Source organism: Lactuca sativa, chromosome 4, assembly GCF_002870075.4.
Source record: "Lactuca sativa cultivar Salinas chromosome 4, Lsat_Salinas_v11, whole genome shotgun sequence".
NCBI lineage: Eukaryota > Viridiplantae > Streptophyta > Magnoliopsida > Asterales > Asteraceae > Lactuca > Lactuca sativa.
In genome coordinates this window covers 129,454,042-129,466,247 of record NC_056626.2, presented here as the reverse complement: position 1 = coordinate 129,466,247, position 12,206 = coordinate 129,454,042, and the positions used below count along the sequence as shown (strand labels likewise).

The 12,206-nt window shown below is 38.2% G+C and overlaps 1 protein-coding gene across 1 annotated transcript; it reads left to right on the top strand.

Moving 5' to 3' along the window:
- The first annotated feature begins 1,452 nt into the window (after window positions 1-1,452).
- On the top strand, window positions 1,453-2,754 carry LOC128133279 (DNA-directed RNA polymerase subunit alpha-like). Its single transcript, XM_052770438.1, has one exon. The coding sequence runs from the start codon at window positions 1,684-1,686 to the stop codon at window positions 2,371-2,373; it is 690 nt and encodes a 229-aa protein (XP_052626398.1). The 5' UTR covers window positions 1,453-1,683; the 3' UTR covers window positions 2,374-2,754.
- Window positions 2,755-12,206: the final 9,452 nt, after the last annotated feature.

Genomic DNA, 12,206 nt, shown 5'->3' with positions numbered 1-12,206 from the left:
GACTTCCAAAGTTCATATTTCTAATACGACATGCTTCGATAAGCCTTTATCTAAGCTTCTCAACCTCATACACATTTCCTTAGAAAGCTCATATGTGTGTCTAAACCATTTTAGAACCTATAATAATAAGTCTTAAATGTTCAAATTAATTGTCAAATCTCACAATTCGAACTATGAAGAGGGATGCCGTAATCATAATCGAATTAGCGAATGCAATTTACACAATCGCTATCTCCTTAAAATGTGTTACGCATTAGCGGCATTTGCTACATAATCCGCATCTGTTGTCAGATATTTTACTATAAGGTAAGTGAGGACTTCTTCCAAGAACGGATTCTTCTTAATCTTAATTAAGTTGATTTGTTGCTGCTGATTTCAATAGCCAAGTCAAGCTTTCCAGCAGGCGAGACAGATGCCGATTCTACCTCTGTCAACTACCTCTTTATTTTATATTTTGATCACTCTTTTTTCCATCAACGATTGCCACGTGAAAGCTCTAAGTCAAGAAGTCAAGCCAGCAAGAAAGTCCGAAAGTGAGAAGGTACGGTTTCATCATCCTAAGCTACCTCACCTCACTAAGTCCAGTCTATGCGCCCTTAGCCCAAGGATAGAGACAGGGCTAATGCTTTGGTCATACTAGATGACGAGGCTTACCGAACTACCTTTGCCGTAACTCAGAGAGAATAAAGCGGGAAAACAAGGTCTATCACTCCAAGTGAGCTTGCCCTGGCATCTCTGTCAAGTGAATTCAAAACAATTAGAAAAAAAGTCCGTCTGAGAATGTAGTAAGAAGGTATCTATACCAGGCATCTCCGCGAAAGTCTAATTATCAAGTAGTTCAAACAAGAGAGGCAAGCGCCTTATATATAGGGCACTAGCGCTTCGCCCACCACACCACACTTCCTCGATCTCGCCATAAGATCTGTCTTTGATGCCCCCGAATCAATAGGCCCCACCGCCGCTCGAGGATAAAAAGAATAACATGAATAGACAGTGGACGTCTTTGCGTGCTTTGCTTAATCTGGTTTGGTTGAGAAGTAAGGTAGGACAGAGCCGCCGTTTGAGCCCTAAACTATAGAGGTCGTTTCAGTGGGTGTCCAGTGAATAGAAAAATACCTTTACCAGGAACAGACCACCTTTTCTTTTAGACGATTGAGAAGTGAAGTTGAAGTCTCGAAGAAATCCGGGGAAGAAGTTTAAGAAGGTTCGGGAGCTACCCAACCTCTTAATTCAAGTGCAGCTCGATGATCTCGTGCTAGGGGCACTGAAAGCCATTCGGGAAGCGACTAGTCGCTTCTGGCGAAGCTTCTAGAAGGCCGACCACTACATAGAGAGAGATCCATATACCAGTCATGAGCGATAGCGAAGCCTAGAGAGGCGCAGGGCAGGATCCAAGAGCTTAGAAAGGGTCAGGAAAGGAGCAGAGAAGGGGTTGGATTTCACCTATGATCAGACCCCCGAAAAAAAGACGTGTGTAGAAATAAAAATTGAAGATATTTCAATAGCAAGAGAAACAAAGGAAGAGAAACAAGAGAAATAAATGATTCAATGATCTGATCAAATAATATTATTATGGTTCGAGAGAAAATAACAGTATCTACTCGGACACTATAGTGGAAGTGTGTTGAATCAGCAGCAGACAGTAAGCGTCTTCTTTATGGGCGCTTTATTCTGTCTCCGCTTATGAAAGGTCAAGCAGACACAATAGGCATTGCTATGCGAAGAGCTTTGCTTGGAGAAATCGAAGGAACATGTATCACACGCGCAAAATCTGAGAAAATATCACACGAATATTCTACCATAATGGGTATTCAAGAATCAGTACATGAAATTTTAATGAATTTAAAAGAAATCGTATTGAGAAGTAATCTCTATGGAACTTGTGAGGCGTCTATTTGTGTCAGGGGCCCCGGATATGTAACTGCTCAAGATATCATCTTACCGCCTTATGTAGAAATCCTCGATAATACACAGCATATAGCTAGCTTGACGGAACCCATTGAGTTGGTTATTGGATTACAGATAGAGAAGAATCGCGGATATCTTATAAAAGCGCCAAATACCTTTCAAGATGGAAGTTATCCTATAGATCCTGTATTCATGCCTGTTCGAAATGCGAATCATAGTATTCATTCTTATGAAAATGGTAACAAAGAGATACTATTTCTCGAAATATGGACAAATGGAAGTTTAACTCCTAAAGAAGCACTTTATGAAGCCTCCCGGAATTTGATTGATTTATTGATTCCCTTTTTACATACCAAAGAAGAAAATTTAAATTTAGAGGGCAATCAACACATGGTTCCTTTACCCCCTTTTACCTTTTATGATAAATTGGCTAAACTAACAAAAAATAAAAAAAAATGGCGTTGAAATCGATTTTTATTGACCAATCAGAATTGCCTCCCAGGATCTATAATTGCCTCAAAAGGTCCAATATATATACATTGTTGGACCTTTTGAATAACAGTCAAGAAGATCTTATGAAAATGGAACATTTTCGCATAGAAGATGTCAAACAAATTTTAGGCATTCTAGAAAAAAATTTCGTAATTGATTTACCGAAAAATAAGTTTTAAATTCATTGGATTTTTTTTTCATCTTTTTTTTAGAAAAAGGCCGAAAATAGGTTTTGAATCTTTAGGACAATTCATATATTCGGAATTGGCATAGATTCATAATTTAATTGAATAGATGTATCTAGGGAGAATTCACTTTGAAGCGACTGTTCCCTAGATACATACGTCGTGATATTTTATTTCACAATTGAATCAATTTAAAAAAGACCTAAAGTTAGGGATTTATCAATAGGTAATGTTGCACCAATACCCAACCAAAGGGCCACTGCGGTACCAATCAAAAATACGGTTGTCGCTACTGGACGACGAAATGGATTTTGGAATTTATTAACATTCTCTAAAAAAGGTACTGTTAATAATCCCGCAGGTACTGAAACCATTAAAAGAACACAGCTAGTCCAACATCAGTCATTCTAATGGAATATCTGGAATATCGAACTAGGAATTGAAAGACTTTCTTTCTTTATATACGAGTCAATTACATACCGGAAATCTCGAACAGTAAATGCTATACCGGAAATGCGATATCTAAAGTCAATCTCAGTGAATTCCGTACAAAGCAGTCCAACCAAAACCTAACAGTATATCAGATCTATCCTATAAAGGTAGTCCAACACAAGCAATCGATACTACGCCTTCGACCTTTGAGAAGTTACTTTGTGAAATAGGATTTCTCCCTTGTACAATTTCTTCATTTTAGATAGCTAGAGCTAAGCCTGTCCTAAGAATGAGTCGGGTAGGACCTTTCAGTCAAGTGCCTTGCCTTCCTTGCCTATTCATTTAGTCCAACAATTGAAATACCTATTCGCATTCCTTCCCAGTCCACTTCGAAAGTTACTTTGTTCAGTCGATAGATGCAATGCTGCGATGGATAAATCTCATATGCTCTCCAACTTGCAAGACCTTCTCTTCCCCTGAACAGCGTAACGAGTCTAAGGTTACAGAAGCGTTCGCCTACTTTGATAGGCATAGCATTGCAAGCAAATAGAGCAGAGAGCTTACCCTTTCTTTCTATTAGAGTCGTGAGCTTGTTGTAGTCGGTCCTAAAGAACCTTTCTGCTTACTTGCTATATCCCCGCGTCCTTGCACGGCTCGGCTCGTTCTTCGAGCCCTGCTTCCCCCTTCCCCCTCTCCCCGTTCTACCGTCCACAGAAGACTCTAATCACTGGAAGGAAGCTAGGCAGGAGCCATTCAAAGCTTCGAGTTACCTCAGCTTGAGAGCGCTAGATAGAAGGAGTTCAAATGCATTCGATCCCCTATATAGATCCAGACGAGAAGACGCAAAGATGCTCTTATCATCTGTACTGCCTTTTGCATCTTCCTTGAAGGTTCTAGCAGACGAAGACGGAAGACATTGATCTACCGCCTTCGGGTTCTTAAGAAGAAAAAGAAGATCCCGGAGTTCTCTTTCTAGGTTGAGGAGATTGCTTTTACTTTCTTGTTAAACCTACCCGAAAGAGAGTGAGTGGTGGATTCAGAGAAAAGAATCTCTCTTAGTGAAAGCATTTCCTCACAATCGTTTTCATGCAATGGAGAGAAACCTTATGACAATTATATTTTATGGTGTATGTGTTCCTATCCATGTGAATTTGTCATAATCATAATCATAAGACAATGTTTGTGACAAATCCAAACTCATATGGACAGAACTTGTTCATTCTTAATTTCTTGTCATTAAGGGTCCCACCATTGCTTCCAAGTTATTTAGCAGCTCACCTATACTAGTCAATGTACTTTCATTGAACAAGGTGCTTGCCCTTATGCAGTTAATTGAGAACTCGTAGAACTCATATACATAAGTAACTTTACTGGAATGGCATAGAAATAAAATTTTGTCAACAGTATAGGTTACAAACCTCAAGTCGTGCGCTAATATCTAATAGGTTTACTCTTGATTAGTTCTCGAACCTTTTTCAAGATCATTTAGACTCCCACTGACCTCTTGACATATAAGATTCTCTTATCAAGAAACATTTCTTGACAAACAAATATTCAAGAGTTAGTGCAGATTCTTATCAAGACAAACACTACACACAATTGGTATTAGTTGGTCTTTGTCTTATCCAAGACATCATAATTTACCAATTTCAAACGTGCAACAGTAAGAAAAACAATTTTATGCTTCACATTTGATGAGTGTGTTAGAGTTTCTTAAGATGTGTCTCTCAAGTCACAATCTTGGAGTATGACTCTAATAATTGATTTTGGAACGAAGTATGATTCACCTTTTGATTAAACCATTTCAACAATCTCTGATTCCTCTTCTTAGCATACTAGTGCACTAAGGCTTACCTAGAGGATCAATTGTGATATGGTTTCACAATCAATAAGACGATCATAAAACAAGATACAAACGTACTCTCCCTTCTTTCCAGATTATAGAAACTTTTATCTTTCTGCCTAATTGATTCTTCTTATTCGTTCTGCTATTATTGAAACTTTTCAATAACTCATAATTATACTTAATCTTGTAAGCATAATCCTATTTACTAGACTTTTAGTAAATCATGACGAATAGTCTTATTGTTATTTGTGGTGGACTTGACCAGTGTAGAACATTGTGTTCTAGTCCTTTAGTCCTTCACTTGAATCACATACTTGTGTGATCAAGGAATTAGTCTTAATTTCCTAAGCACCAAGATTTCCATACATCACATGATTCAAATCATATGATTTCAAGCTTCTGTAAAATTGATACTTGGGCGATGGTAATCTTTCCTTACTTAGAAAAATTATGACACTACCATAAATAACATAAATAAGAATCACATCCACTTAATATTGCTTACAATAGAAACACACAAGCATCAATTTTCATAAATAACATTGCAAGGATATATAAATAAGACAAAACTCAAAATTTTATTTTATTTATAAAAAGGTTCGGATAAACTTGTCCTTACAATGCAAATTCAAATGAAAACTATGCTATTACATATGCCTAAGCAATCTATCATAACTCTAAGTAGCATCTTAAGATCCAATCAATCGCGATCAGACTCAGCTCACTTCTTCCTATAATCTTCCTCTCTTTTCTTCGATCCTACAACACATCAAAATGCAATCTTATCACATCATGTATTAAGAATCTAAAATAGAAAACTTAATAGAGTTAGATAGTGGATTTTACCTGAAGGAGAGTCATACATCTTAAATCTCCCATCTCTTAGATCTCTTAGGTATTCGGGGAAGCTTCATAACCAATGCCCTCTCTTTTGGCAGTAGAAACATATGGATTCTTCTAGAATGGTACATGGGACTATCTAAGATTCAGCCTTTCTCTTGCATAGAGAAAACTTTTCTAGACTTCCAATGTTGTCATTTCCCATAGAAGGATGGGACATTGAGTTACCAGACAAATTCGCTTGACTAGTGCGCCAAATCATTGTTGATTTAGCAACAATAAGCAAATAAGTCAAATCAATGAGGGTTACATCGTGGTCCATCACATAGTCCTCTGTAATGAACTCACTATATGATTCGGGAAGTGACTGAAGAACCACGTCAACAGCCAACTCCCTTGAGACATCGACACCCAACATTCCCAATCTATCGATATGCAACTTCATATCCAAGACATGAGCGCATACAAACTTTCCATCTTTGTGTCCTTTTGCCAATAGGACTTAAGTGACTTTGAACTTTTCAAGCCTTTGAATACAAAGGCCAGGGAGAATTATTAGAGGAGGTGGAGGAAGTGAAGAATGATTTCCATTTCCACAATCCAATCGTGGAACATCATCTTCATGTGGAAAAACTTTTTCCAACGGATTCAGGAAGACCATAGTTGTCAGACTTTGACATCTACAAAACGGGAGAAATTCAATTTAGTTGATTGGAATCCTTGATATAACACCCGAATGAAATATCAAGGCTTGGACCCAACACAATATTCTACAATTTGGAAGAGGGATGTCGTAATCCAAATCGCAAAACATTTGAAGGTAGGTAAATGACGATTTACCAATTTCCACCATGAAAAAACGAAAATTGAAAATTAAGTTTTTAAATGAATTGAAACTCCTAGATCTTTTGAGATTCATTGAACTTTTCAATGACATGTTTAAATCTCGAGTGTGCCATTCTTTTGTGACTGGGATGCCGAGGATCACAAACAAGTTGTGGATAACCATGCAAACATACATGGTGCCCCCAATGTTATAGTCACCTAATCGACGTGCTGGTTAACCACACACGCTCCATTGATCTGTGGCAAACATCGAGTCACCCTTAAAAACCTTTTCTTAGATCCCAATTAGTGTGCCGGTTAACCACACACGCTCCACTAACGTCTTAGCAAGCGTACAAAGTGTAATTTCATAGAATAGCACCAACTCCACATTTTTTCCTAAAGTAACTAAGATTTGGGAATTTATAAAAGTGTTTAGTTAATTCGTACTACATTATACTTATAATGGAAGGTTGCGTCCTATCCTACCCATTCGGCTAACGACCCACTAGTCAAGAGTGTGGTGGTAAGAGTGGATACCCATTCAATCGTCATTTTATAGGCAGTTTCCTTAAACACCCCTTATTGACCAGCTTTGTGAATGAGGCCTACTAACGGTAAGATTGACATTTTACTTATACACATATAATATTAAATTTTTAATTCTATATAGTGAGTGCATTTTACACTTTAAAATACTATGTGGTCTAATTTAACAAAATTATACTTTTAATTTAATTAAATACAAACCATATTATTATGGATTTATTAACTCTCTTTTAATTATACACTTAATTAATTTAATAAAATCATAAGGGTGTAATTTGAACTTTTCAAAATAATAGCGTTTTAGAATTTAATAATTAAACTTAAAACTTTTAATCAAAAATTTAAATTCCAAAACTTGAGTGCAAGTTTTGAAACTTTTCAAAACTTCCTAGATCAAATTAAAAAATAATTTAATTAATCAAATAATTGGTAATTATCTAAATTTGACCTAATTCATTTTATGGCAAGATAATCCAATTAAATAATTCAAATAAATCAAGTTAATCATATAAGGCAATGATTATCTAATTAATTGACAGTTATCTACTATTTGGATTAGGATAATCAATACCAAACATAAAAAATCAAATTTTAAATGTTAAAAACATTTTAGTAACCTTCCCAAGCCAAATCAGCAAAAAAAATCCTGAAGTTTCCTCTGTCTGACCCTTGGACTTTCCTAGTCAGCGTGACTCGCCGAGTTCATCAACTGACTCGTCGAGTCAGTCAGGTAGAGGACCAAAAACTTCGATTTTCAGGCAATGAATGATTAAACAAAACATCAAATACATCAAACAAACAGCCTAGGCTCTAATACCACTGATGGGTTTTGAGCACTACATCAATCCTATGGTGTACATGCAAACCCCAAAGCTTTGGATCTAGTTTGTCTAATTAACATGCAATAATCATCCAAAGCTCATAAACCTTAGTTCTAGCATACAATAATCGAAATTGAAAAAAGAATAGAGTTTAGATCTTACCTTGATTGTTATGTTACAATAACAATCCGAATCCTTCTTGTAATTGACTTCAGAAAGCCTAGTGCCTCAAATGTTGCACCTCTAATGGATTCACAAACACCATATGCAACAAGATGAACAAAGAGAGAGGGAGGAGGCACCAAAAACGTCCAATAACCCTTAGGGATTACTTCACCACGTTTTTAGGGTCTTAGGGGTTCCTTATATAGGTAGGCTATTAGGGTTTTCAACTAGGAAACCCTAATTTGACTGTTTAGGCCCTAAGCAGCCCATGTACTCCCTCCTTAGAGGCCTTGGATGAATTCTTATGGGTTTCCCCATAGATTTCGTCCACTCCAACTTCTATGGAGTCAATTAGCCCATTTATGCAACTATCTTATAATTACACAATTTAATTAATCTCTTTTAGCCACAAAATTAATTCTTATTAATTCTTGACTAATATTAATTAAACAATATGATTTCTCTTTTAATATATTATTCATATAATATGTTAATAAATCATAATTAATCCTCTTTCTCATTAATTCATCCTATCAGTTGCTATGGTGAAGGCAACCCAAAAGGATCATGCTCACAATCGGGTCAAGTACATACCAAAATAGTTACAGGATTAGACACCTAATCCAACACACGTTTCCTTGTATGTTCTGGTTGGCGTTTCTGGATGCTCACCAGTGCCCTTGGGAGTGGTCATTATTGATGACTTTGAGTCATCTGGTATTTCCATAAAAAAATCAGTTAGAGCTTGCCCTTTTATGTTGATTCGGGGTTTATATTGCCCTTTTATGTTGATTCGGGGTTTATATGTGATGTCGTGCTCCCCTAGCTCTATCGCCCGTTTCGTCATTCTTCCTGAACGTTTTGGCTGTAATAGGATCTGCTTCATTGGTTGGTTGGTTAATACTTCGATGAGGTGTGACTGGAAATATCTACGTAACCGTCTAGCTGCATATACCAAGGATAAAACCAACTTTTCCACTTTGGAGTAATTTCGTTCCTCTCCTTGCAATACTCTACTAACGAAATCTACTAGACTTGCTTCGTTCCTCTTTTTGCGACTAACAATGCACTGATCACCCCATGACTTGCTAATAGTTACACTATTAAGACTTCGTCCTTTAAGGGACTTGCCAAGATCGGTAGTTGCATGAGGGATTGTTTCAACTTCTGAAGTGCTTCTTCCGCCTTATCTTACCATACTATGTATTTCCTCCCTATAAATGTTTTCAATGTTTGGAAGAAAGGTATCCTTTGGTCTGCTGACTTAGCTAGAAATCACCCCAAGGCTGCGAACTTTCCATTAAGACTTATACCCCCTTCATTGTTCGCAGTGGTGTCCTTTTCAACAAGCTTTCGACCTTTTTGGGGCTCGCCTCTATCCCTGTTTGTGCTACTATATGACCCAAGAACTTTCCTTTTTGTACTCCAAAAATGCATTTCTTTGGATTGAGCTTCATGTTGGTCTGTCGTAGCCTTCTGAGAGTTTCTTCCACATCTGCCAAAAAATCGTTGTTCCCCTTACTCTTGATACCATATCATCCATGTAGACCTCAATGTTTCTTCCAACTTGCTTTGCGAATACTTTGTCCACCAACCTCCGTTAAGTTTCCTCAGCATTCCTCAAACCGAAAGGCATCTTTATATAAGAGAAGGTCCCCTTCTCAGTGTGGAAAGCTATTTTATCTTCATCAGTAGTAGCCATCTTTACTTAGTGATACCCTTTGTATGCGTCCAAAAAAGATTTCCACCGATATCCCCCAATGAATCGATCTTCTTCTCTATTCTAGGAAGGGGTAACTGTCTTTCGGGTAAGCCTTATTGAGATCAGTGAAATCGACACACATCCTCATTGTTCAATCTGCTTTATTTACTAGCACTGGATTGGCTATCCATTTTGGGAATTGTGTGGCCCTTATGACCCCGGGTCTTACTAATTCTTCGACTTCCTTGTTGATGATTTCGTTTCTTTCTTTGTCCATGTTACACTTTTTTGTTTTACTGACGTGCATGAGGAATCGATATTCAAGTGATGCTCTATTACTGATCTTGGGATACCTGTCATATCTGCGAGTGTCCATACAAATGTATCTTGGTATTTTCTTAACATCGTCATTAACCCTTCACGCAACACCTTACGAAGATTGACCCCTATTTTGATTGTCTGATCCTTGTGGATTTTATTGATAATTACCTCATCGGTGTCTACTGAAGAAACTCCTTCTTCTTCCATGGGCTCAGCTTGCTCTGGTTGCACAACATGGCTATGCTCAGGAGGGCCTTGGGTGGTGCTTTGAACTATCGCCACCCCTTATTCAGTAGGGAAATAAGTAGACCATGCACTGTGGATGAAATGACTTGAAGTTTCCACAAATCGGTTCTTCCCAAAAGTATGTTATAGGGAGAAGGTGCTTGTACCACTACAAATTCGGTTAATATGGTTTTCTGAATGTTACCTCAATAGTCTTCCAATGTTAAATGTAGCTAGATCTTTCCTCTTGGCCATACGGACTGGCCCGAGAATCCCACCACTGTGGTCGTGGTAGGCTTGAAGTATCTTTGGATATCCTGAGGTGGACCCTTCAAGCAATGTTCATACATTCCATTGACCACACTTCCATTATCCATGTAAGCCCTTCTAATCAATGTTCTTCCTATTGTCGCTTTAATTATATGAGGGTCTGTCCATTTATGATCAAATGGTATTGGATCATGAAGACCGAACTCGATGTTGGTTACTTTCCACTTTCGTGTCAACTTGCCACCAGGATCCTCTTCGCCTTGCACCATGGCAATTTTAGCGTCATACTATGGTGTATCGTCTCTCTTCGTCGCTCGCTTTCCAACTTTTAATGATCGTTTTGTTTTCTCTTTTTCTCGTCTTAAACTCTCACAATCCTCCGCTGTGTGGCCCAACTTTTTTGTGAAAGTCGTAGTATTTGTTCAGGCCTCGAGGATCTTTTCTGTTTTTATCTTGGTCGTTACTACTTGGGCTCCGTGGAGTATAGGTTTCGTAAGCTTCTTGCCGATATGGCTGTAACGGTCATTCCACCTTCTCCTCTCGCTCTGGTGTGGCATTCTCTTGTAATGGCGGGACAACCCTTATGGCTGAGATGAGTACCTTGTAATTCACTCTTCCTTTTTTGCTTTCCCGCCCTGGCCTTTCCATCCGTTCTTGCTTTTTCTGAACTTTCATCCTCTTGTCTCAGGAATCAATCAAATTTTCGTATCATATCTTCTACATTGGCCCACTCTCACCCTACCAACTTTCGAAATAGCTCCCCTTCTAAAAGCCCATAGGTGAATGCCGCTATGATCATAGGATCGTCCCGGGTTGGCATCTTTCTAATAATCTCATTAAATCTCTTAAAATATGCTTTGGTCAATTCTCCCTCACACTGTCGACAGGAAAATATTGTGTGTGCTTGCTGCTGGAACCTTCATTGTTGTATGAAACTGATACATAAGTTTTGGCATATCTCTTCGAAGCTCCCTATACTTCGAGGTGGTAGGCTGGTAAGCCAATATCGAGCAGATCCATCCATGGTTCCCGCGAAGTATAGGCTCCATAATTTTGGGTCCATTGGTATCATCTTTATCGCCCACTAGAAAATGGCTACATGATCATCTGGATATTCGGTGCCATCGTAAGGTGGAACCTTTGGCCCCTTCAATCCTTTAGGGATGGGCGTTTCGTTAATGTCATCCGTAAATGGAGAGCGGAAGTTTAGATTCTTGAATGTCTGGTTGTATTGTTTTGCCTCTATTACTTCAAGTAGTTTCTCTTGTCTTTTGTAGGTGTTTTCTACATTGGGTAGTCGATCTACATCCTTCTCGTCCTTGCTTGATCTTTTTTCGCGTAAGTCTGAATCCTTTTCTACTTCGCTAGAGTCCTCCGTTTGGTATGCATGGATCGAAACTCTATCCCACTCTCTCTTTCTGGACTCGTCTTTCACTTTGTAACTTTCTCATGGCTCTAAAACTTTTAAATGCTTTGAATTCGTCTAGCTCCATCTCTTCTGTCGTTTTGCGTTGTAAGTCCGTTCCCTCGTCACTTACAAACTTTCCGGCGACTATGTTTTGATGTCTTACCATAGTAGCAACATGCGGGGTTGCTTCTGGGCCTTCTAGGTTTTGTATTCTTGC

Coding starts and splice junctions, on each gene's coding strand:
- LOC128133279 (XM_052770438.1), top strand. CDS start 1,684: ATGAAAGGTCAAGCAGACACAATAGGCATTGCTATGCGAAGAGCTTTG.